This window comes from Micrasema longulum, unplaced genomic scaffold (assembly GCF_059751315.1).
Source record: "Micrasema longulum isolate JH-2025_06_02 unplaced genomic scaffold, ASM5975131v1 h1tg000031l, whole genome shotgun sequence".
Taxonomy (NCBI): domain Eukaryota; kingdom Metazoa; phylum Arthropoda; class Insecta; order Trichoptera; family Brachycentridae; genus Micrasema; species Micrasema longulum.
In genome coordinates this window covers 267,724-293,323 of record NW_028277238.1, presented here as the reverse complement: position 1 = coordinate 293,323, position 25,600 = coordinate 267,724, and the positions used below count along the sequence as shown (strand labels likewise).

Below are 25,600 nucleotides of genomic sequence, written 5' to 3'. Positions count from 1 at the left end.
AATTAGTAATTTTGAATTCCCGCAAAACGGTCATTCCATTGGCGACGCCAATGTATTCGTAGTATGCAATACTTCCCTGTTACATAAAAAAATATCGACATGTGTGGGTATATTATTGTTTTTAAGATATGAATACTAGTGTTTGTATCTATGATATTTCTATTTAAAAACGTAATTCAGAATATTTACTACAAGCTTAATTTTTGCTTGAGATAATTTTACCTGATTGATCTCCAGTTTTCCGTTTATCCGTTGATACAAATAACCATAACAGGTTCCTATAATATATGGCCCAATCCTCATCCACGGCGGGAAGTAGAATGTATCAATCATCAAGAAGAAGTGTACTGCGCTGAAAATAAAATACAACGATCTTAAAAAATTGGGGCATAATTTGAATGCTTCCCTAAGTTGGTAGTATGTAGGAATATTTGAGTAAATTTCAGTCTTTGTTTGGTAAAAACATATTTAATAAAAACGGTATCTTATATTTTGATAGTTTCCACTAAAGCTCGTGTCACATGGGTCAAAAAGTGGTACAAGATATTCCGCAAGATCTTGTATAGTTTTTTGTACAATAATAGGGAAATATAGCATACTACGAATACCGAAAAAAATATATTAAATGGATTTTGTAAAATACATTGTCTTTTCAAAATCAATATGAATATTGTTAAGAAATGTTTTCATACAAAACATTAAAAAAGAAATTATAAAAAAAAACATTTCCCTACAAAAACGCGACATGTTTAGTATTGATAACTGTGACCTCAAGATTCGCGACGATGTTCTATTTAAATTTAAACGGTCACAAAACAAAGTTCAAAATTTACGTGAATCGTGACGTATTAGGGGCGTGGCCAATGCAATGACCGCTTTCGGGGGACTAAATAATTGTAAATTTAAAAATACTTTTTATGCCACTAATAAGGAGTCAATCTCATAAGAGCGGTATTACTTTATAATTATAATAAAAACCGTGATATTTCCCTATTCATAAGACAAATCTTGGGCCTTTTATTTGTTGTTTTTACGGGGCTGTTTTTGGGATTTAAAATTGCGCATAAGCGTGCGAAATACGTAAATATTTCCGGCGCCATGACAGATAACATGCGGTTTCTAAATTGACAAAACGAGATATTTTGTGACGACGCGATTACTAGCAACTAAGAATATATTATTCTGCGACAAGTATCGCCATCATGTTTCTAAAGTAACATGGATCGTGAACCTTATTAAAAATCAGTATTTTTAGAAAAAAAAGGCAAGCGTGTGTAACACACGTTAACAGTTGAAGTTGACAGTTAACAACAGTACCACAGGCGTGAGATGCGCGCGCAGATCTTATTTCAAATATTTGTTGAAAACTATATAGTAGGACGCGTTTTAATTTTTCTGAATTTCACCACAGATTTCACCCAATTTGTGTATTTCGTGACAAAATAATCATTGGGTCCAATCTTGCACACGATCTTGTGCCATTTTTTGACCATGTAATTTATTAATTTTGTTTTATTTATTTAACATTTACCATTTTTTATTTTTTTATTTTTTTTTATTTTTTATTAATAACAAATTAAAATACAATATTACGACTAAACACAATTTTTTACAATAATCAAATACATATATTTACATTAACGTTTCCCATTACGTAAAAGAAATAAACAATTCTTGTGTACATAATTGGGAGTGACGTCTTACAATAGATTATTTTATTTTAATCAATAATATTTTAAAAATAACATATATAAATTACAAATAAGATATTAACGATGTTTTCAATCAGTGTTACATAAAGAAGTATTATAGATGTATTTTTTTTACATCTTTCTTAAATATATTGTATTCCTGACTGTACTTTTTACTATCTTGGTTCATTTTATTAAAGAAAAATATTCCTCTAAATGCGCGTTCACTAAATTTAGTGCGCTGTTTGCGTAGATGTATAATAACTTTTCCTCTCGCCGTAGACGTAGCTGATCTAAGCGTGAGACGCCTCTCAGCTAGTTCATCTGGAATGCATAGTTCCCTTAGATATTCCGGAGCAGAGTTGTGCAGTGACTTATACATAAGCCAACAGAGTTTGTATTCGACCCTCTGTGGAAAACGTAGCCAGTGTAGTTTCCAAAGTAGTGGAGTGATATGACTGAACTTAGAGATTCCGAAAATAAGTCTCACTGCAGCATTCAATACAGATTCTAGGCGAGTCATTTTGTTCATTGGTAGACCTACATATATACCATTACAATAATCGACTCTAGACACTACAAACGCATTTATTAATTGACGGGCGGCATCAACCGGCAAATTTTTGCGTATGCATTTAATTTGTCTCAGCTGGTAGAAGCATGAACTTTTTGTTCTACTAATTTGAGCGTCAAGAGATAGGTCAGAATTGAGTAAAACTCCCAGTAGTTTAACGGTGGGTAAAACGGTACTCCCTACATTGAGTAGAGCCGTATCCTGGATCAAATTCTGTCGTCTGGCTGAAGCCACCCACAGTTGTTCAGTTTTTGATGGGTTTAATGTTAGCCTGTTTTCAGCCATCCAGTTTCCTATTTTCTTGATGCATCCATCAATTAATTTGACAAGCACACTTCTCTCGCCTGGTTTGCAATAAAAATAAATCTGCGTATCATCTGCATAGCAGTGCGACCACAATCCGCATTCTTTGATAATGTTCTCTATATCTTTAGTGTAAAGGAGATAGAGAAGTGGTCCGAGTACTGACCCTTGAGGCACTCCTGTAGACACCCGAAAGTTGGTTGAGCTTTTACCCTCGAACACAACGGAATGCTCTCCCAGCAGAGGTGCAAGGCTGTGAAAGTGAAGTGATGTTTCGGGAAAAACTTAAAACCCACTTGTTCTTTAAATAAATTGATTAACTAAAATTAATTAATTAAAAAACAAAATAAATTGTTTGAATTAAATTACAAATTTAAAAGCTTCAATTAAATTAATTTTACAATAGAATCACCATGTAAAGCGCCCTTGAGGTATTTTATTACGAAAATGGCGCTATATAAGTTATCCGTAATAATAATAATAATAATATAATGATGTTGTGCAGTAGTTTTTTTTAATTTAAGAATTAAGATATTACCACCAGTCCTAGGTCGCGTACTTACGTTTTGAGACCTAGAAATACTTCTATTTATTTTATCTTTATGTATTTGAAGCAAACAATTTTACAAATTTTTTTAAAGTTTACAAAATAAATAAAAATGTTACAAACAAAGAATACATTAATACGAGCTAAAGAATAGACTGATTATGTATTATAATATGAATATCAGTCATAACAATGTCTCGTTATTTTTAATGCATAAACAATAATGTATAAAATAATACGTGGATGAAATGTGTGATTACGGTAAGATTGATTGATAGCATACAATTTTGCAGTTGGTAATTATGTTCTCGGCGATTACCTTTTATTAAATATAATCAACCATGCGGACATTGAAAACCTATATTTAAACTTTTTTTTATATTTCAGTTGAAAAAGTTATTTACTGAAATAAATCCAGTAAAAATAGTACAATCAAGTTAAAGAAAAACGGTATCCTACATTAGCGTTACGTGTCGCGGACAATATGCCATAATAAAAAGTGTTGCGCAGTAATTGCGATGTTTAAAAATATTTTTTCCTATGTTGTTTTTTTTTCAAAAATAACTGGACACATTTACATTTAAATATAGGTTCGTTTTGTTAATTAATTTTGCTCACGTAGAAGGGTATAATTAATTTTGTTTTTTTTTTTAGAGTAATTTAACAAAATCTTTCAAGAAAGCGCCATTAAGTCAATTGTATTGTTTTATTGAATAAAAATATACTTATTTCACAAAATTGTTGCTCTATATACCATTTTACGATGAAATAAAATTGTTTACTGTATTTTTTTCGTTTGTATGGTATACACCCTTCTACGTGGGCACAATTAATTTATTGTTTTTAATATCAACTACTACTGCTGTTTCGCATTTTAAAATAATAAACTTGTATGCACACTTATTAAAAAAAGCAATTAATAAGGCGAGTTTAATATTCATGAGTTCTATTAGAACAAATAGGTCAAAAATTAAACACAAGTAATGGTTTTTTTGACGCCATAGTACCTCATCTAATAATATATTTATTTTAATGGAGGTAGACTCGGATAGAGACGTAAATTAAAAGGCCTAACATCGAATATATGCACACCTTAGAAGTACTTACACAAATAATATATGAAAATGATTAATTTACTTACAATGGTTTATAATCCACTACGTATGTCATCACTGCAATACATATCATTGATCCAATAAGTAAGGCTGCTAATAAACCCACAGCGTGTTTGAAAAATCTGAAATATTAAATTTTATATTTTAGACGGGACAGCTAATACTGTCATACATAAAGGTATAACTACAGTATAACGATAAATGATGATTTTGTCTTATTAATAACGTATATTTCAGTGAATCTTTTTTTTCATTGATTTGATTTTGGGGCCATTTTCAACGAGCAGCAAATTACCATGATAATATATAGAAATCAAGTTGTGGTAGAGCGGGGTTCGAACCTCGGCCCTCAGAGCCGTGAGTCCGCGACACTAGCACTGAACCAATACTCGATTCCGACTTTCATTATATGTATTTTTTTCATTTTGTTTAAGTGTGAACTTAATAGTAGATATGAAGATAAATAAAATGTATTAAAAAAATATGGGGAAACAGAATTTGTATGGAATAATTATTTTACTAATCTCATTTTATTTATTATTCAATGGCGCCTTTAATAAAGTATAAAAAATATAATCATTAAAACAAATATGTAAACAAAATGAATAAAAAAACTCAGTGGCTAATATAAAAAAAAACGTAAAAACTTAAATCCATAACTTTAGCACGTAAGACAAAATAACAGAAGATAAAAAATAAACAGTTTTTTTCATTAATTTTTTAATTTTTTGGAGTGAGGCAATGTATCATAACGTATTTTGTTATATAGTAATAAATGCCAGACAGCGCTACTCACAGTTAATTAATTAATTAATTTTATTGGGTAAACAAACAGTATGGACACAAATATTGCTAATTTTTTGTTATATGGTGTAGGACACTCATGCACACACCAAAAAAATTGTTTACACTTAATAGAATATTTTAAATTATGTTCAATATTACAAATGTAAAAGATAAGAAATATGTATTTAATAATAAAGTTAATTAAATATCTGCTTCTCTCAATATTTATGATTTTTGACCTAAATTAATATGTTTTTAAAAATATATGAAAAAAATTTGGCCTCGGTAAATCTATTGTTATATTGGTCGCATATTCTAGGTATTGTAGATTATTTCAAATAGTTTATTGATGCGTTATCTGTGTAAAACAGAAGATTTTGTCTTGTCGGTCTAGATGGCACACGGAATGGAAGTCTTGCAAGTAGATTAGGGATAGGGAAATCATTTTTTTAAATTTATTAATTTGTATAAAATTAACTGGTCTAACATTATTCTTCGATTTTTATTCTGTGGTACTGCATACTTTCAGCATAGTTAGAGAAGTTAAGGTTTAACCAGTAGTCGACCTGTTTGAAGAATTTTTACTGGACCCTTTCTAGTCTATTAATACTAACATTGTAGTAAGGTGACCAAATAGGAGTACAGTATTCTAGCTGGGGATAAACAAATGTTTTATAAACATTTTCATATGTCTTTGCATGTTTAAGTAGTTTTGATACCCGCATGATATGTCCGACCATTTTATATGTTTTATTCAGAACTGATTCGTAACTTAAATTAAACATTAATTTCGTATCAATAATAACACCTAAGTCGCAAACTTGACTATCTGTTATAGAGATAGGGGTGTTGTTGAAAGAGTAAGGGAAGCTGATCGTCGTTGGTTGGCACGAAATACAAAATTAGTGATAGTTACTTATATTTAATTCAAGTAAATTTTGCTTGCAATACTGAAAAAGTCTGTCGAGATCTTCTTGCATTTTTGCACAGTCAGTGTGAGATTTAATGCGGGCGTAAATTTTTATGTCATCAGCAAAGGAGATGAATTTGCAATATTTAAGGCATTTGTTTATTTCATAAGTATATGCATTCAATAGTAAAAGGCCTAGGTGAGAACCCTGTGGTACACAAGAAGGTATGGTTATATAGTGTGATTTATGGCCTTTAATAGTTACACTTTGTAACCTTTTTCTAGGTATGACGTAAACCATCTGAGTAAATTCCCCCTGGATACCCAGGAACCGTAATTTATTAATTTAAAAAGTGATGATTCACCCTGTCAAATGCTTTGGAATAGTCAGTATATATGACATCTGAATATCTGACATTTTGGAATAATTACATTTTGGATGAAAAATGCTGAAAAATATCGATTTCAATTTCATATCGGTTAAAAGGGGATAAATTAAAAAAAAAATGACGATTGTTGGTGGAGCCGTGGAATGGGTGAGTATGTAGCGTAGTTTAAACTGTGCGAACCAGTAGCGAAGGCAATATTTTACCTCGCTCCACGTAGTTTCACATAAAAAAAACTATGGTCTTACATTAAACATCAGAATAAAGGATCAAATACTCCACAAACCATATGCTTTGAAAATGAAGTTGTGTCAGGGGGAGAAAACGTATGCAATCTCTTCCTGAAATACTTTAATTCTATTTATTCATCACCAACCACAGCTTCAATTACATTCACAGAAGATGAAAATACCACAGATCAATGGGCTTCTGATAATATAGGTTCTATAATTTTAAACAAGGTAGAAGTTTTTAAATATTTAATTAAGCTCGATGTAAACAAAGGTGCAGGCAGCGATGGGATTCCACCTTTATTCGTTGTACGCTGTGCGCAATCTTTAGTGACTCCGCTGACTTTACTTTTTAACAGATCACTTAAAGAAGGAATTTTCCCTCAAAAGTTTAAGGAAGCACTTGTCATTCCAATACATAAGTCGGGAGCAAAAAATTTAGCTAAAAACTATCGCCCAATATCAATTTTGTCGGTATTTAGTAAACTTTTTGAAAAAATAATATACGATCGCATATATCCCCTTATTTTAAAATATATTCCAAATCAACAGCACGGTTTTCTAAAACAACGGTCAGTTTTATCGAATCTTACAATTTTCACAGACTTTGCTATGCAAAACTTGCGTAGTAACAATCAGACAGATGTCATATACACCGACTATTCCAAAGCATTTGACAGGGTAAATCATCAAATTTTAATTAATAAATTACGGTGCATGGGTATCCATGGGGATTTACTCAAATGGTTTACATCATACCTAGAAAAAAGGTTACAGAGTGTAACAATTGAAGGCTATAATTCACACTTTGTAACTATACCTTCTGGTGTACCACAGGGTTCTCACCTGGGCCCTCTACTATTTAACGCATATACTTATGATATAAACAAATGCTTTAAATATTGTAAATTCATATCCTTTGCTGATGACATGAAAGTTTACGCCTGCATTAAATCTCACACTGACTCTGCAAAAATGCAAGAAGATCTCGACAGACTTTTTCAGTATTGTAATCAAAATTTACTGGAATTAAATATTAGTAAATGTCATTCATTTTGTATTTCGCGCAAACAAACAACAATCAGCTTTCCTTACTCTTTTAATAATACCCCGATCTCTATAACAGATAGTCAAATTCGCGACTTAGGTGTTATTATTGACTCAAAACTTATGTTTAATATTCATATTGAATCAGTCCTAAAAAAAGCATATAAAATGGTTGGACTTATTATGCGAGTATCAAAACCTTTTAAACATGCGGAGACATATGAAAAACTCTACAAAACATTTGTTCGTCCCCAGGTAGAATACTGTACTCCTATTTGGTCACCTTACTATAATGTAAGTATTAATAGACTAGAAAGGGTCCAACAAAATTTTTTTAAGCAGGTCGACTACCGGTTAAACATTAACCTTTCTAATCATGCTGAAAGTATGCAATACCATGGAATAAACTCTCTTAAAAATCGAAGAATAATGTTGGACCAGTTATTTTTATTCAAATTAATTAATAACAAAATTGATTCTCCTAACCTACTAGAAAGACTTCCATTCCGTGTGCCATCTAGACCGACAAGACAAAATCTTTTGTTTTACACTGAAAACGCGTCAACAAACTATTTTAAACAATCTACAATACCTAGAATATGCGACCAGTATAACAATATATTTACCGAGGCTGATATTTTTTGTGACAATGTATGTAAATTTAGGTCAAAAATTATTGAAATTTTGAGAGAAGCAGACATTTAACATTATTATTATATAAATATTTTTTCATTTTTTCATTTCTTTACTTTTACATTTATTATATTGAACATAATTAAAATTATTGTATTAAGTGTAAACAATTTTTTTGGTGTGTGCATGAGTTTCTTACTCTAATATACAAAGAAATTGGCAATATATGTGTACATACTGTTTGTTTACCTAGTAAAATAAATAAATAAATAAATAAAAAAAAAGAGTTCGGGACTGTCAAAAATATAATAATTTTGAACGTAAATTTAAAACAGTTAAATATTTAAACACATAATCAAAATGTTATTAACATGGCCTTACTTCTTTGAGAGGTAGCACAGCGCCGAGACCAGGATGAAGAATTGCATTTCGTTGGCGAGGTAGTAACTCCAGGACATGCACATTGTGGACATCTTTCTCTCGTATATGTTGTTTATGTAGAGGAGGTTGGTCCACCACAGCTTGGGACACTGTAGGTCAGCCCTCTCGTTCTGCCATAGGGAGCTTGTGTCGTACCGCCAGGCTGCTAGGACGAAGGATACACCCAAGGCGTACATGTACGCCGGCGTTATCCTTAAAAAACATTTCATTTTTAAATGTTGTATTTGTAGCTCTAACTTCGGGGTTATGATTATAAAATTTAAATAAAAACTATGCTTTTAACCACTTATGATTTATTGAATTACCGACCGATTTCGGAGCTGCGCGTGCTCCATAGTGGTATAATTGAGAACTAAATATAAATCATATTCTAAAATTTTAACACGAATAAATCAAGCCTTTATGTCAAACAGTATTTTGTGTTTGTGAGATTGAAATTCGATCATTTGCAGTTGATCTCAGCAAATAAGCGTGGAGTAGACTACAAGAAATGCTGTTTATTTGATTTTTAATTATTGTTTTTTTACTTTTAATCACTTTTTTAATATCTGTGATTTCTAAGTTGTCTAATTTTAATGTTTTATTTTCAACATGTAGAACCTTTAACGTAGTGTCTTTATTAAAATTATGTTTATTTTTCATCAGATGGTTTGTGGATTCGGAAAAAAAATTATTATTTAGCGTTATTTAGGCTTAAGATGCAGTTAAAATTATGAAATAGTATTTATATTATATTTTTAATCAATAAACCTTGATAAATGAGCGCCTGTTGCTCCGAAACTGATCAATAATTAAATAAATTATAAGTGCTTAAAAACAAAGTGTTTTTATTTTAGTTACATATTTGTTGTTTAACGTGTTTTATTATTTAACGTTTATTATTATTTAAAACAATAAATTTCTACACACACTAAATTATATGAAACCACAGTAAAGATAGCCTTTATGCCTCACCAAAAAAAAAGTTTTGGGACTGTGAGATATTACATTAGTACTAACTTGTACAAACTTGATTGCATAAAATGCATAATTTAAAAATCAGAGAATAATACAAAATACCAAAGGAATAACAGAAAAAAATACAAATTAAAACATTTAAAAAAATATAAATTTAATATATTAATTGAATTAAAATTTTGCGAAATTTTTGATAAAAGTTTTGTGTATTAAAATGTTTAATGTGCAGAATGTTTATATTCAACGTTTTGAGTATATCCAAATATTTGTAGGTAGGCTGCATTTTCTCTCTAGGGAGTAATTTAGATCTAAATATGTTCACTTACTTTTTTCCTTTATTTTTTTACTTTCTCTTTTACTCTTTTAATATTTTACTTTCACAGAAGTCAACAAATGGAAGGGTTGAAGAATTGTGGATATTTAAACAGGCGGAATGGTGAATGTTACTCAATGTGTAAAGTGGTCACAATAACCAGCCATTAACAGGTGATAAGCCATGTAAATGTCTAAACTTCCGTATTTCTTCTTAAAAATGTTTTCCCTCGCTGTTGCAACAAGTTTAGTTTATATACAAGTTTACAAGCACATATTTACGGTTCCACGAATCTTTTACATAATAACAGTAGTATTATATTAAAAATAACAAAAACATCAAAAAAATGTACAATGGTAAACAGTAGGTATTTATTAAAAAAAAGAAATATTACATCTGATACAAACATAAATATTTACCTATATAAAAGAAAGGTAAATAAAATTAAATGGCAGTTTAAAAAAAAATCAAATAATAATAAATTTAAAAAATAATTAAAAACACCAGTAAAGAATTAAAATAAAAGTAAAGAACTAATCATTCCTTGAATTTTCACTTTTAAGTTATTTTTCAAAACACAGGACTTCATCATCGGCGGCGTGGTATGAAATAAATCTAAATCATCACTGTATTGATTTGCAAGTCACTACATGCGAATAATTGGTGAATTCAATGAATAATTATTACCATGTACGATAGTTTAAAATATCGTATTTTAAAATTGAAGTAAGTGTTGATTGATTGTTGGATATTTATGATCTTTTAATGATGGATATCTAATTAATTTGGATTAAACTGTAATAAAATACTATTTTATTGTTAACATGTTCACAAAATTCAAACGACAGTAGGTGCATTGTGTAAAGGTGTATTAGAGCAACTTTAACAATGATTTTTTGTAAGTTGAAATATTTACCTGAGGAATCTTTTCAAAATGCCAGTCAAATACGCCTTAAAGTCTGACCATTTTGACAGCTGAGATGAATCTTCTTTAGAACTTGACTTAAAAAATCCTCGCGCCATCAAGAACCCGCTGCAAGTAAATAATAACAATATTCTCAGCCATTAGTTACATGTCTAAACATCCAAAAAATCCTGTACCAATACAAGATTAGTCAATTAAAAAGATTAAAATAAAAAAACAGGAATTTTTGAGAGTGTGTTTAAATTGCTATTTGATTTCTGCTATTATTTTGCACTAGATAGATACATTTTCAAACTTTCGCTGCTGGCTATAATAAAATTGATTTATTGTTGAGGTTTTTTGCGTAATATTCGCGAATCGCTGGCTCTCTTCAAAGGCCACAAAACCGTCCATTAGCGCTTTTTTTAAATTCAAAATAATCAACGTTAGTTAAGAAGACTTGTATTTTACCTTATACAGAAAAAGGCGTCAGTTGAATATGAAGAATTAAGAAAAATTTGTCCAATATAACTATCAATAATTCCAAAAGCGTATACTTTGTTGTTGTAGAAATCCAAGGCGTACAGAACGCTGTGACACACTATTACGTACGATGTACCGTATAATCTAAAAACAAAGGTAATACAAATTGAATAAACAAAAAAAATAATACAATATATAAAGTTTTACATGGCAATCTTCAATTTTTATTTTACAAGTGATTAGGTAAAAAATGTATTGAGAAAAAATCATCAGTGGGTTTCGTGGTTTTAACATTTGTCGAAAGACAATAGAATGTTTTGAAAGAAGTTTGGGTTATGTATGAACACAAGACCAACAAAAGTAGATATATTTTCAAAGAAACACGAAGAAAAATAATTATTCGTTGTGTTGAAATTAACACTTAATGAAAAGAAATGAGAAAAAAGGTAATTAATGTATTTTAAATAAAGCTCTTTTATAAATGTAACTACTTGTAAGTTTAACCTTAGAAAATGTTAAAGAGAAAAGAAATTAACATTACATTATTTTCTTACCTTTTCAAATTCTTAATGTAACACAAATAAAAGCATTTTTTAAATAAAGCACTTGCTTTAGTAACTAAGCAATTAAGCCTATTATAAACTAATTTCCAGTGATTTATTCTTTGTAGTTGTTTTTCAGTTACATTGAGCCTATTTTTGAACAAAAGACTTCATAAGGTAAAGAACTGTATGTTGACAATTTTTAATAAAAATTTCATTAGGAGGTATTTTTAGAACAATAGCATAATGAACAGCTTTGAAATCTTTCAATTAAAACATTTTTTTACGGCTTACATATTGCCATTATATGTATATACCTATACAATTATACATACATATATATTTCTTCCTTTACGCCTTTTAAAATTTCGTATTTTTCACCCAACTAGTAAAGTAAAACATATTAATAATAATAATAAACAATAATAAACAACTACAACAGTGTAAGTCACTCTCCAAGCACAAAGTTAGTCTCTTTTTTGGAGAGTTACAGTGATAATATTGACTAGAAGTGTAAAAGTAGATACGTATAGATTTTTTTTTAAAACATGTGCCTTTTATGAAATTTAATAATTTTTTTTTTTATTTTTTAAATGAAATAAAAAGGATTTAACTGAAACGATGATTAATAATATTTTTTAAAAGAAACACAAACACACGCACGACGTAAATTCGGCGGCAAGATGGTGACATAATATTAATTAGAAATTCAAATCGAGATCTTAACTCGGTATTTAAATAATTTAGTTAGATATTACAAAAAAAAAAAATCTGTACGTCTGATGAGAATATCAAATTTTAAATGCGAAAAAATATTAGCGTCTTCCGTTGGTCGTATAGTTCGTGCTTCAAACACAAATGCTTTCGGCTCGATCTTTAGTGAGAACACAATAATAACATGTGATTTACCTTAAGCAGTGTTTTGTGATGTAAATTACAAATATAATAGGCCTATTGTGGGACAACAAATAAATAAATCAATAGTAAAAAACACTCGACAGACCTGAGACCACATAAAGAAACCAAAGTTCCAGGCTTAGCTTTAAGAGTAAAAACAGTCCTAGAGTTGGTATACCAACTAAAACACAGGGCAATACTGTCCAATATGCCAATATCTGGTTTAGGAGAACAAGTTTGCACTTTTTGGACATAATAGCCATTTTGATATCCTGAAAAAAAAAACAGTTTAAATAATTGTATAATTTTGAGAACTAACGTTATTTTTTAATTCGTTATTTCAATATTTACCATTTCCATTTTGAGGTAGATTATGGTTTTGACTTTCAATGTTTCCATTGATCTCGTAAGCAACGTGGTTTCTCTTCAGTAAAGGTTGGTAATAATTTATGTCGTACCACGTTCCATAGATAACTAAAAAAGTTATGATCGCTGTGGCAAATCTGAAAAAAAAACTCACGTTACAGGGTTTTATTTTAAAAAGTAATATTAATAATTGCATTTAAATGAAGTTATTGGTTTGTAACATGTTTAAAATGATTATATATTATATATGTTTAACTAATTGGTTTGTTCAAATGGGAATTGATCACTGTGATAGAATTTGAAATAACTGGTGAGCGACCAGTTTGATATTTATTTATTTTATTTTATTTTATTTTATTTATTTTATTTATTTGGATAACCAACAGCTATAATTATCTTACATATATATAACAAAACAAATAACAAATAAGCAAATTACAGATTTTCACAAGTAGCATCACAGTAAGTTAAAAAAGATTCTCGAACGTAAAATTAATAGTAATTAAATGTAAATTCAAAAGAAAAGAAAAAATACTACGAATTATTTCAAAAACAAACGCCGAACGTCATTATTATAGATAGATGCATAATGTAAAAGAAATAAAAATAATAAGTAATATAATATATGATAATATGTATCATGATATATGTAAACTTAATATTTATGTATAAATGATAATATGTAGTTATATACATATCTATTTGTATGAATATATTTGTATATGTGTGTGTATGGACGTATGTGCATGTATATTTATAAACGCATTGCAAGTGCCCCGACTCAACACGGATTTTCTAGCGAGTCGGGGCAAGTTCATATGCATGGTTTGCTCCTGTTTGTGTCACTAAACTGTGTCTCTGTAATCAACCAATGTATTTATAATGTTTTTAAATCTTTTTTTTGTGGTGTAATGGTCAGCGCATTTGCCTACTATGCAATAAGTCTCGGATTCGATTCGTTCAATTGATATGAAATCTTTATTTGAAAAGGATGTTTTCATACTAGAATATTTCATAGTCCCAGGACTGGTACCTGAAGCGCAAGACTGATCATCTTATCTTCATGTAATAAAAAAAAGAAAAAGATACGCTGCGATTGTTGTACCGATGCAGTGCCCTATGCACCATTGATGATGGTGACGAATAAATGTTTTTTTAAATATAAAATTATGCAAAAAAGCAGTATTGGGTAGGCAGGTAATCGTATTTGAAATAAAAAAACGCCCAATTATTGTGAATTTTTTTAATGAATACACGAATTTTCGTTTGTCCAAATTTGTATATTTTTATACAATAATGTTGTAAAAGCTTTCAGGGTTGAGAGATTTCGGGAAGCAAAAAATGCAATGCTTTTTAAGTTAACTAGAAATTTTTTTAATGGGTCAAGATATTCGAATTTTTCTTAAAATGAATTTATTCACAAAAAAAAAACGTATTTGATCAAATCTTTGTTAATTTTATTAAAAAGAATTTTATCCATCGATTGTTTAGAAATCACCTCTGAATCACATAAGACGGCATGAACAAAAGTCAAAAGAATATGAAATATCTTGTTCCACTAAAACTTTCGCTCGATATTAAGTTTTTAAGTTAACATTTTTATAGAAAACAAGACACTTATCAATGTTTCGTTGATCGATATTTAAAAAAAACAATGGTATGATTACAAATAAAATCTAAAAGGTGACATTTTTAAACGCAAATTCTTATTTGGCGGTGAGTAGTCTTAGTGATGGAAACAATTATTGCTATTTTCTTCGCTTCGCCAACATGCTAACCAAATTTAAATAGCTTAGCACGTTAAATATTTTTCCTTGTTATATTACAGGAAAATTTACCTATAAGTTTATGAGTTTTATGACTAATTCCTATCATTTATCCGCTCCCCCTAAAAGGCAGTTGAGCTATTTTGAAGCCCTCCCAGATTTTTCAAATTACTGAAAGTTAGCTGATTTAGTAGTCCTTTAGGTGCCACTACTGAAATATCTCGCGCATGGTAGGTATAGTACAACATGAAAATTTGCATGTAAATACCTAGAACACATTTTACCGCCAATTTGACACTGCCTTAAAAAAAAAGACTATTCCACTTTTGATTCCGCGTAATATCCTTACAAAACTTATCCATATTGACGGTATTTTTATTTTCCAAAAGCATTATAAAATTAGTTAAATATGTCTGACATTTAAACGATTAGTAATGAAAAATTTACTATTTTAATAGCGCTAAATCTCAGTTTCAATACATATTTAAATATTTTTATTTTTCTAAAATATTTCTACTATTTTTGCTATACAATTACCTAGATTCAGATGGGAAACAGTGTAAAAAATATATATATATATATTTTTTTTTATAATCGGTATTTATTCAATAAATACTTTTCATATATTTCAATAGACATGAATAACATTTTACAGAAGGGAATATAAAAGTCTAGGCACCTACAGGGCTTATGACCTGTCATTGGCTGGTTTATGTTACATAGGGTGTAAAGTGGTCATAAGCCCTGTAGATGCCTAGACTTCTATATTCCCTTCTTTGCGATGTTCTTCATGTCTGTTGTAATATGTTGATATTAACAGGTCCCTAGGGGCTTGAATCCAGTCCTTGTCTACAAAAATTTGGACAAACTCAAAACATTTTTTACTTTTCTTATAGTAAATCGATAGTTTATCCCATAGACTAACTTGACTAAAAATTAACAATAGTAAATATACTTGTGAATTCATTTATTTATATATGCGATTTTCTGACACATGAGACATTTTTGAACACATACTTGTTACATTGTACCCCAGATCAATTTATAAATGTTAGATTAAAATAACCGGCATGGGTGTTTGATTTATTAAACGGTTTACAAACAATATACGAGTATTAAAAAAAAATACACTTAGTCACCAATACCTTACTATTTCAGAATAGCAATGAAATGACTTATTTTTTTGATCACTACTTCACACCAACAAAACCAGTATTCTGCAATTATAATACTACAAACATCGTGAATACTATTATCAGATTAGCTCTGTATTAAGATGGCGGATATTGAATTCTCATCGGCTGTAGAAATAAACAGTGTTGCAATGAAGAAAAATAAAGGAAATATTAATACTGTTACTGTTCCCTACCTGGCCCTACATCCAAATTAGTATTTCACTAAATTTGGCAACTTCAATTAGCATTTGTTAATGCTAATCTTATTTCATAACGATTTAACAATGCTAATTATTAGTCTATTACGAATCACGAGTAAGAATTAAAAAAATATAAATTACTGCACACACTTAAGATAAGATTGCATAATTCCCACACTTACATAAATATAACAGATATCGGATGGTCCATCATGGAAAACCGCTCGACGGTTTTTTTTATTTCCAGAACATTCAATGACATGTTGTAGATGCGCTGCTGGTAGAGAGTATTGGAGTCGAAGTAGTCCTGAAGCAGATGCCATATCTGGTCTTCTGAGCATGACGATGGGAGGCAGAGGCCAAGTGACACTTTGGTCTAGCAAGGAAGTAACAATCAGTAAACAAATGTGCAGAGTAAACAAATTCTAGTACATATTATATTGCAATCTCAGAAGTATACTGTCGCCATTCTAAATTTGGCTGTTTTGAGTTACGAACGCAATTTAATAACATTGTATCTTCTCTTTCTGAGAAGATCACTCACGTATCTCTATATTTTCTTTCGAGTGAGATATATCACAAAGTTTAGTATTAAAAAACAGTAAATGAGTAAAATATTATAAAAAAAATAATTAAAAAAATAATAATTTTAAAAAAAATATTACCGATTTTCTAATTTACCCAAATATTTCAATTTTGGGGGCCATTTTCAACGAGTTGTAAATAACTTAATATGAAAAATAGAAATCAAGTTGGATCGAACCTCGGACATCTGATTTTTGAGTCCACAACACTAGTCGCGGGACCACAATCCGACAAAATATTAAAAAGGACACTTCAGTAAACATGATGCCGTATTGTTGTTCTCATATTTTAACAGTTAAATAAGTAAATGACTACAATAATATTCTTTTATTGAATGTGCAGAATGGTTGGTAATTTTATTTATTTTTTAATTGACTTATTTTTTAAATATTTTTTTTGCACCACACCTGGCCAAGGGGCCCAATAACAGGGGTGAATTACATCACAGAACACCTAGGCTTGAGAAAAATAATATTTTTACTTTTTGAGTTCTCACCGGGAATCGAACCCGGAACCCTTCATGTGTGAGTCAAGCGTCTCGACCACTACACCACGGAGGCCGCCATCTATAATGCCAAAGGATTGGATATGAATTGAACAAATATTTAAGGTGTCGTAATTTTAAAACGTAGTACCTCGTTATACCAGTAGACTGATATCTGCAGAGGAGAGTCGTGGTTGAGGTAGGCGACATAGTAGTTTACTGGAAAGGGCGGCGCCCCCTGGAGCTCGGCCGCAGCCTCGCGCGGGGGCGGGTTGAGGTGGGCAAAGCTCCTGTGGGCCGCGCTAAGGCACTGGTCCCTGGACCCCAACCAGTAAATGTTGCCCCAGTGAAGGCCGCTGTTTGGGGTCCCCGAGGCGTCCAACACTGAAAATCACAATTAATGCAAGTTTTATTATTATTTATTTATTCACACACTCGCTAAAACTAAACCCGATGAAATGGGGATACATGGTCGTATTTTTTTAAATTAAAAATTAACTGAATGTTTTAGTTTTGCAAACCCTCCCAGACGATTTTCCCAGTTTTCCCTCCCAGTTTTCCTGGACATCATGCGCTGTGTCATTCGCACTCTTTTCCGACGTTCTTGGATCGCACTTCAGCGTCAATGAAGAATTTTAGCACTACGGAAAATTGGATACAAAAAATGTTTTCTTGCGCGCGGTAAAAATTAGAGCATAAAATTGTAAGGTAAAATTTCTTAAAAATTTAGGAAAAAGTAAAAGTAAATATTTTAATAAAAACGCACTACTTTTAATGACGTCACTGGTTCATATGAACCATCCAATGATATGAGATCTTTGAAGGATATCCGGTTTGGTCACCGTAAACGAACCAATCGGAAAAACTGTCTTAAAACAACTTCTGACGTCACACGTGGAGGTATTTCATAAATACAAAACTTTAAAAAAATCATAGCCCTGATAATACGATATATATTGAAAAAATAAAAAAAACAAAAATTTGGCTTAGTTTCATATTCTATTAATAAATTTAAAAAATGAAAAAGAGACACTGAACATCCTCATTATCAGGGTTGAATGACCCTGTTAGGCAATTTGAAACATAATAAAAGAGCGCGAACTTCATTCGGCATAATAACCAAGAAAAACTCATTGTGCATTAGAACGGCCATGAAAATCCAAGAAATTTAATTTTATGTAAAATTCATAAATGATTGGTTTTAATTAACCACTAAAAATAAAAAAAACAGGCGATATTTATCTTAGTGTTCATTTTTTTTTTATTTTAAGAAAACTAGAGCAATTTAAAAAAAAACAATGTTAACAAATAAACCAAAATTCACAATATCTAAATTAAAAAGCACGCTTACACATTATAATCATAATAAATGAAATCCATATTTTCAAAAAAATATGTATTTACGTAAGAACAGATTAAGTTTCTCTACCAGCATTTACTGGGCAAACTGAATTTTAATTGTAATAAAAAATATAAATTATTAAGTTTTAATCTTAGAGTACGTATAATAATACTCTAAAGTTTTGACCATTTTCGATTTCAAAATGGTTCATTCGTAAAACATTTATAGGTGACGTAAAATATTTATTTGAAATGGAATGTTGACACAATATTTTTTTTTCTTTTGGCACCTGGGCCCCGATTACAATGGGAAGTTAACAGAGTTATCTTCGACTGTCTAAAAAGTAAAATCGAAATTTATGTACAAAAATGGGTATATTTGTATTAAAATTTCAAGTATCTTTTTCATATAATAGAACATGTTTAAAAAATGTATGGATATTCTATTTTCATACGGAAAACTTAATTTCACTTTATAGATAAAATTAATGATATCTGTTACCTTTTCATTGTAATGCGGGCCCTTAAGTGTAAACACTGTTATCAATGATATTATTGTAAAAAAAGGATTCGTTGTCAAACATTAATATATTTTTATACTCTCATCATAAATAATGTTACTTATGAGCAGTTTTAATTTGAAAACACAGATTTTATATATATCCCCTGGTTAATATGCCATTAATGTTTTAACTATTTTTGTCATTAACGTAAGTCATTAATAATTGATGACTTAATCATCATTTGCAATTAAAGTTTAACTATTTTATCACTAATGATAAACTATTGTTGTCATTAATGTTTAATACATTAAATTATTTTTAAATGACATAGTCTAAGGTCTGTGTTGACGTATTATATTATTTATTTATTGTATCTCATCTTGCTCTTATCCGCACCCGACGGTGCATAAGGAGCTGCATTAGTACGTACACCAGATGCATTGGAACAATACGCACCATCCCCCGGTAATTGCGCATATGTATGTGCATCTATCTTCTTCCAGGAATCAACGAGCAGCCTGTTAGCCACATGTCCGAAATTAACTATGATACCAACAATCTACAAAAGCTACCCTTCGGATATCTTTCTTTATTTTGTTAACCATAATGTTAAAACAGTTTTTTATTTGTTTATTTTTTATGTTCACTTTTAAGCGGGGACACTTGACAAATTATCTACTCTGCTCAATATTTATTTTTGACAATTAATTGATATAATTTTATGTTGCTAGAATTCTACTCGTCCGTGCGCTTTGTAGCTGAAAGACGATTGGTAATATTTTTTCAATATGTAAATATTATCAACTATAAAATACTTAAGTTTTGAAAAAAAATTGGGTCTGAAATTTCAACAGTCCATGTGCTCAGTAGCTGCAAGACTTGTTATAATCTAACTCCAATTTAAAATGTTTTATTTAAATATCATTTAATCACTAAACGTTATTGTCAAATTAAATTGTAATGTAAGGGGGGGCTAGATTATGCCACCCACTCTGCAATTGCAAGACGTGCTGTAATTTAACTCCTATCTGTAATAATTAAAATAGATAATATTTGTAAACGAGGAACTAGAATCCCAATCAAGACGTGCTGGGATATTTATTTATTGTACAGCGCCCTTGAGGTGATTTTCACAAAAATGGCGCTGTATAAATTATCCAACTACAATAATAATGATGCAGCGTAACTCGACTATCTGTTACATTAAGGTTAGGTGATAAGTCTTACGCTTCAGGTGCCAGTTTAGGGACAGGGAAATAATGAAGTTAAAACACTCTCTTCACATACGCGAATACCATTTTAAAAACCAATGGTCTGTTAAGTAAATAACAGCATTTATCGATAGTATTCCTGGCCGATTACCTTTCTTTCCCATCCTTCCCTTGACCCGTCCTTATGGTACCTACCTAACATCCAGATAAAAGAAATTAAAAATTAGAAGATTCGGATTTAGAACAAACACAAAACAACATTTTTCTCTTCACATAAAATTGCATAAAAGTGCTTGGAATCGTTGAAAACATTAGTACATTTCATAGTGCATTTTGTCATCCAGTGCCCGAAATTGAAGAAAATTCACATTATATTAAAGGTAGGTATCCATTCCGTGTTCCTATCTTTTTTTATTAATATTTCCCTATCACAAAACTGAATGAAATTAGTTTTCCGTTTACCGTCCGGCTTTTCGTTAACAGGGTCGTTATCGGTTTCGCTCATACTAAAAATATTTTTTTCGTAAAAAAAATATAAGTTAATCTTGATCGTAATTGAATTTAACCCGTCTCTTTCATTGCCTCTTTCACTGTGAGTTTGGCAAATTACATAAAGGGCTTATGTCGGATATTGTAATTTTTCCTTTTGAACAAATTCCTATTACACGAAGAGTAGTAACAAAAATAAATTATATAATATAATTACTAATATCCATTACTATAATAATATTTGATATAAATTAAACAATATCATCTTTGATTATTGTCATCATTATTTTTAAAGATTAGTTTACTATCAAAGTTTTCAATACCAAGATAATATTTTTTTTAAATATGTAAATGAAAACACATTATATAAATTTTATATTTGAAGCACCAACTTTGTGTTTATTCATTATTATAAAATAAATAAAACAACTTTGTTTTTAACCACTAATTTTTAATGAACATATTTTTTTTATCGTAATGCTGGTAATGAAACCACTAATTTTTAATGAACATATTTTTTTTATCGTAATGCTGGTAATGAAACAAATAAATCAAGTCTTTTTTTCTTGAACGGATGGTAATGTGAGATGGATATGTTCGAAACTAGACAGGAGTGGACTAAAAGAAATGTTGCTTATTTGGTTCATGATTAAAAAATAAAATAAGAAAGAATTTGAATACGAGCAGTGGAAAAAATATTTTTTTGGTTGAAAAAAAAGTTGTTTTATTTATTTTATTACATTTCAATTAAATTAAAAATAGTCAAATTTCAGATCTTGTACATAGTTTATTTTTTTTTAAAACCGCACCGGTCTTACGATGTTTCAAAAACAATAAAACCATATATTAATCTGTTATAAGTGGCAACAATTCATTAAATATTTTCTAAATTATAAGGTTTAATAAATAAACTATGTAAAATGCGTTCGTACCTATAGGTGAACCAAGTTGACATACAAATTTAGTTAGTGTTAGAAGTCACACTAAAATAATGTATATGAAAACTTATTTTTACGCGCACATAAAGCAGAGGGCATTAAATATTTGAATGGACTTTATGGTAAAGTAAAATAGCTAAAATAATATGAAGAACATTATCTATTAATTTGTATCTGTAATTAACTTACTTTTAAGGGGCATAACCTAATCAGTGCTAGGCCATAATAATTAACATTATAAATATATAGTAACATAAGATAAATAATAATTACATATGCTACAAGAATTATATTAAGAATGGCAATCAAAAAAATGAACATGAGCAAATAGTTTTGTAAATAACAAAATATAAATAATAATAAAAAATATCGACATGTAGTTACAAAAATAATCCAATATAAATACAAAATAAAAGAGTCAACAAAAAAAAGAAAATAAATTAAAGTACCTAATTTATAATATAAACAGAATAATAATTTATTTGGTATTCAATAATAAATCATAACATCAAAATTTATTAAGAGATCACATAAAGTGTACTCACATTTCACAGCCCACCGTTGTTGGTTATCCAAAGCCAATGAGATATTTGCCAATTGCTGGTGACAGCTGGAGTCCTGACCACTTGATGCAGCAGTCCACCCTACTCCGTACAATATGGAACTGGTCTCCAAGTTCATAGAGTTACAAAACCCAATAACACAGCATAAAACGAGCGTCACGGCACTTTTACCCGCCATCTTGAACTTTTCAGTTCCACAACACTTGGTTCAAATTACTTCAGCATCGTCACGAATTCACCGATAGTTTAAATTTTCTCTGCAAACAAATAATGTTAATACTTAAAAATTAACGAATTTACACAAATCCTGACGGGATTCAAGCTATCCGAGATCAACACCTGTCTGTGTGATAATGTCACGACTTAAGATATATATTTTGATGCATTGCCCTCTTTTTCAGTTTAACTCTTTAAAGACAGGTAAAGCCCTGTAAATGCCTTGACTTCCATATTCCATTATTTAAGGTATTCTCCATCCCTGTTGTAATTTGTTAATCTTAATGACCCCCGAGGGGGTGAAATCCAGTCTTTTGTCTATGAACATTTGGACAAAATCAAATATTGCAATGAAACCAACTGGTCCAAGAAGAAGTTTAAAAATTGAAAAATTGTTTTCAGGCGTTGCCTAGTACGTGAAATAATTCAATCAGATGAATCTCTTCACAACAATAAAGGTTTCAGCTATTTAACTTCATTAAAATCAACAGATGGAAGAATTGAAGAAATATGGTTGTTCAAACATAGGCAAAATGGTGAATGTTACACAGTGTGTAAGGTGGCCACTTAAACCGGCCAATGACAGGTCATAAGCCCTGTAAATGCCTTGACTTCCATATTCCCCTATTTAAGGTTTTCTAAATCCCGTTGTAATTTGTTAATCTTAAAAGACTGGTAAATAATCCCTTTGCGCGCGGTGATGTAACATCGTGTTACCGCTAGCAAAAGACGGAATATTCTAAAGTTCAGATATTTGAAATAAAAACATGGAGACATACTGTTTAATAATTTATTTTCTATTTATGCAAATAAACAAATGATTTAGCCCTATTATAGCAAAATAAATTAAAAATCATAAATACGCCACTCATATTACGCGCGTGCGTCCCCCATCACTATCTTTAACCAACTGAATCTGTTTTACACAACACCCGCCACAGAACAGCGTCTCTGTCTTACTTGTTATGAGTTATATCTTCGTGCTCTCTCTTATACAGATATGTTAAACAAAAAAACAATAATATTCCGACTCGTAGGTTCAAAAACAAAGTACTGTTGATCGATCAGCATATATAAAACAAACTATGGCCTTATTTCTCCAATGACCCGTCTTTGTCGTAGTGTTAACTCAAGACAAGATCTGGACTTTTTTGGTTTAAGTTTACGACGATTTAAACGAGCACCAAATAAATAGTCCAGATCTTGTATTGATGTCCCTTATGTTTGTCAATGATTCTTTTCTTCTTTTTTAAATGTTTCAAACTATTCTTTTATTGTAATATTTAAACCCTATAAACTGTATACATGAATAAGTCTGTTAATAAATAAATTGTCTTCAAGACCGTCGAAATAAATCCGACCTTCTAGTCCTATTTACAATTTTCAACTCACTCTTTGATGCGCCTGAACTACTGAGCTCAATAAAATTATATATCCCAACTAGAAACCTCAGACAAAACTTACTCTTTCATACCGATAACCATAGAACTAACCATGGTTTTCATTCCCCTAGGCCCAGAATTCTTAGGTCTGCCAACAAACATACCAGTCTTGATTTCTTTGATAACAAGTTGTCTTATTTCAATCAAATTTCAATTTCTTATTTTAAAAAAAAATATATAAATGGTATATTCTGTAATTTATTTTTGTTCTTCAATTTTTAATTACTAACGATATATTTTCAAATTCGTATTTAAGCTTCAATTTTTATTACTATCGGTATGTTTTCCAATTTATATTTTTGTTTAATTTCTTTATTACTAATTTTATATTTTATAATGTGTATTTGTGGTTCAATTTTTATTATTATCGGTATGTTTTATAATTTATAATAATTGTGTCTCATTTATTTACTATTAATGGCATATTTTCTAATTTATTTTTATGATTCAATTTTTATAATTACTACTTGCATGTTTTCTAATTTATATTTATATTGATTTTTTCTAATGTTAATATTATTCTTTGAATTTATTAAGCATCATTTAATGAAATTAAAAATATAAAAAAACACATGAAAAAAATAAGGTCCTTCCTAAACACAGGAATTTCCTAGCTAGTTGGGACCTGAAACAAACAAACTCTGTACATTTTAAAACGGTAAAAAAAAAAAAAAATGATTACTGAATCAAATTCAATAATAAACACCTCTTTCCTGCTTACACTCCCACAAAGTCTACTATATATCATTGTGTCTTTCTACTTTTCTTTATAACAATTTTCTTTGTATAAATATGTCCTTAAAAATGCCCATTAAGCGTATATATAAATAAATAAATAAAAAAATAAATGAAAACAAACTCGGAGAAGTTCTTAAAATAGGCCACAGTCGAAACATTCCATCCTATTCTTACATATTATTAAACTACTAAAATGGATACAAAGTCGTTGGAACAATAGACTTCATTCCCCCCTCCGACAACTACGCGTGGACCGGACTATCTTCTAGGAATTTAGAAAACAACATGTGTTTGAACTTTTGCTACACTGTGACATTGACAAGTGACTACCCAAAATCTACGAAAGCTACCCTTCGGATATTTTTATCTGTCATGTTATTCATTGTGTTAAAGTGCTTTATCTGTTAAGTTTTTTATTGTTTACTTTTTAGCACGAACACTTTACAAATTTACTATTATGCTCAATGTTTGTTTTAATAAATTTATTGATAATTTAAAGTTGCCAGAATTTCCCTCGTCCATGCACTTTGTAGCTGCAAGACGATTAGTAATCTAGCTTCAATAGGTAAATGTTATCAACTATCAAATATCCTAATTTAGTAAATGAGGTCTAGAATTCCAACCGTCTATGCGCTCAGTAGCTGCAAGACTTGTTGTAATCTAACTTATATTTTTATGAATTTATTTTTTATTTTATTTTTTTAAATATCACTAAATCTCTAAACTTTATGTCAAATAAAAAATAAAAAATGTAAATAGGGGCTAGATTTCTTATTGTCTATACGCTCTGTAGCTGCAAGACGTGCTGTAATCTAACTCCTGTA

The 25,600-nt window shown here is 30.0% G+C and overlaps 1 protein-coding gene across 1 annotated transcript in view; it reads right to left on the bottom strand.

Moving 5' to 3' along the window:
• Nucleotides 1-25,600, bottom strand: part of LOC148285472 (nose resistant to fluoxetine protein 6-like) — a 70,707-nt gene that overhangs the window by 6,882 nt on the left and 38,225 nt on the right. The window contains exons 2-11 of the mRNA XM_088224281.1: nt 22,363-22,637; nt 17,487-17,719; nt 16,449-16,642; nt 13,111-13,262; nt 12,866-13,031; nt 11,309-11,464; nt 10,850-10,966; nt 8,604-8,855; nt 4,257-4,352; nt 223-352 (exon numbers count right to left, since the gene is read on the bottom strand). Coding sequence (XP_088080407.1) covers nt 223-352; nt 4,257-4,352; nt 8,604-8,855; nt 10,850-10,966; nt 11,309-11,464; nt 12,866-13,031; nt 13,111-13,262; nt 16,449-16,642; nt 17,487-17,719; nt 22,363-22,558 — 1,692 coding nt within the window. The 5' untranslated portion in view covers nt 22,559-22,637. The remainder of the gene's footprint in view (nt 1-222; nt 353-4,256; nt 4,353-8,603; nt 8,856-10,849; nt 10,967-11,308; nt 11,465-12,865; nt 13,032-13,110; nt 13,263-16,448; nt 16,643-17,486; nt 17,720-22,362; nt 22,638-25,600) is intronic.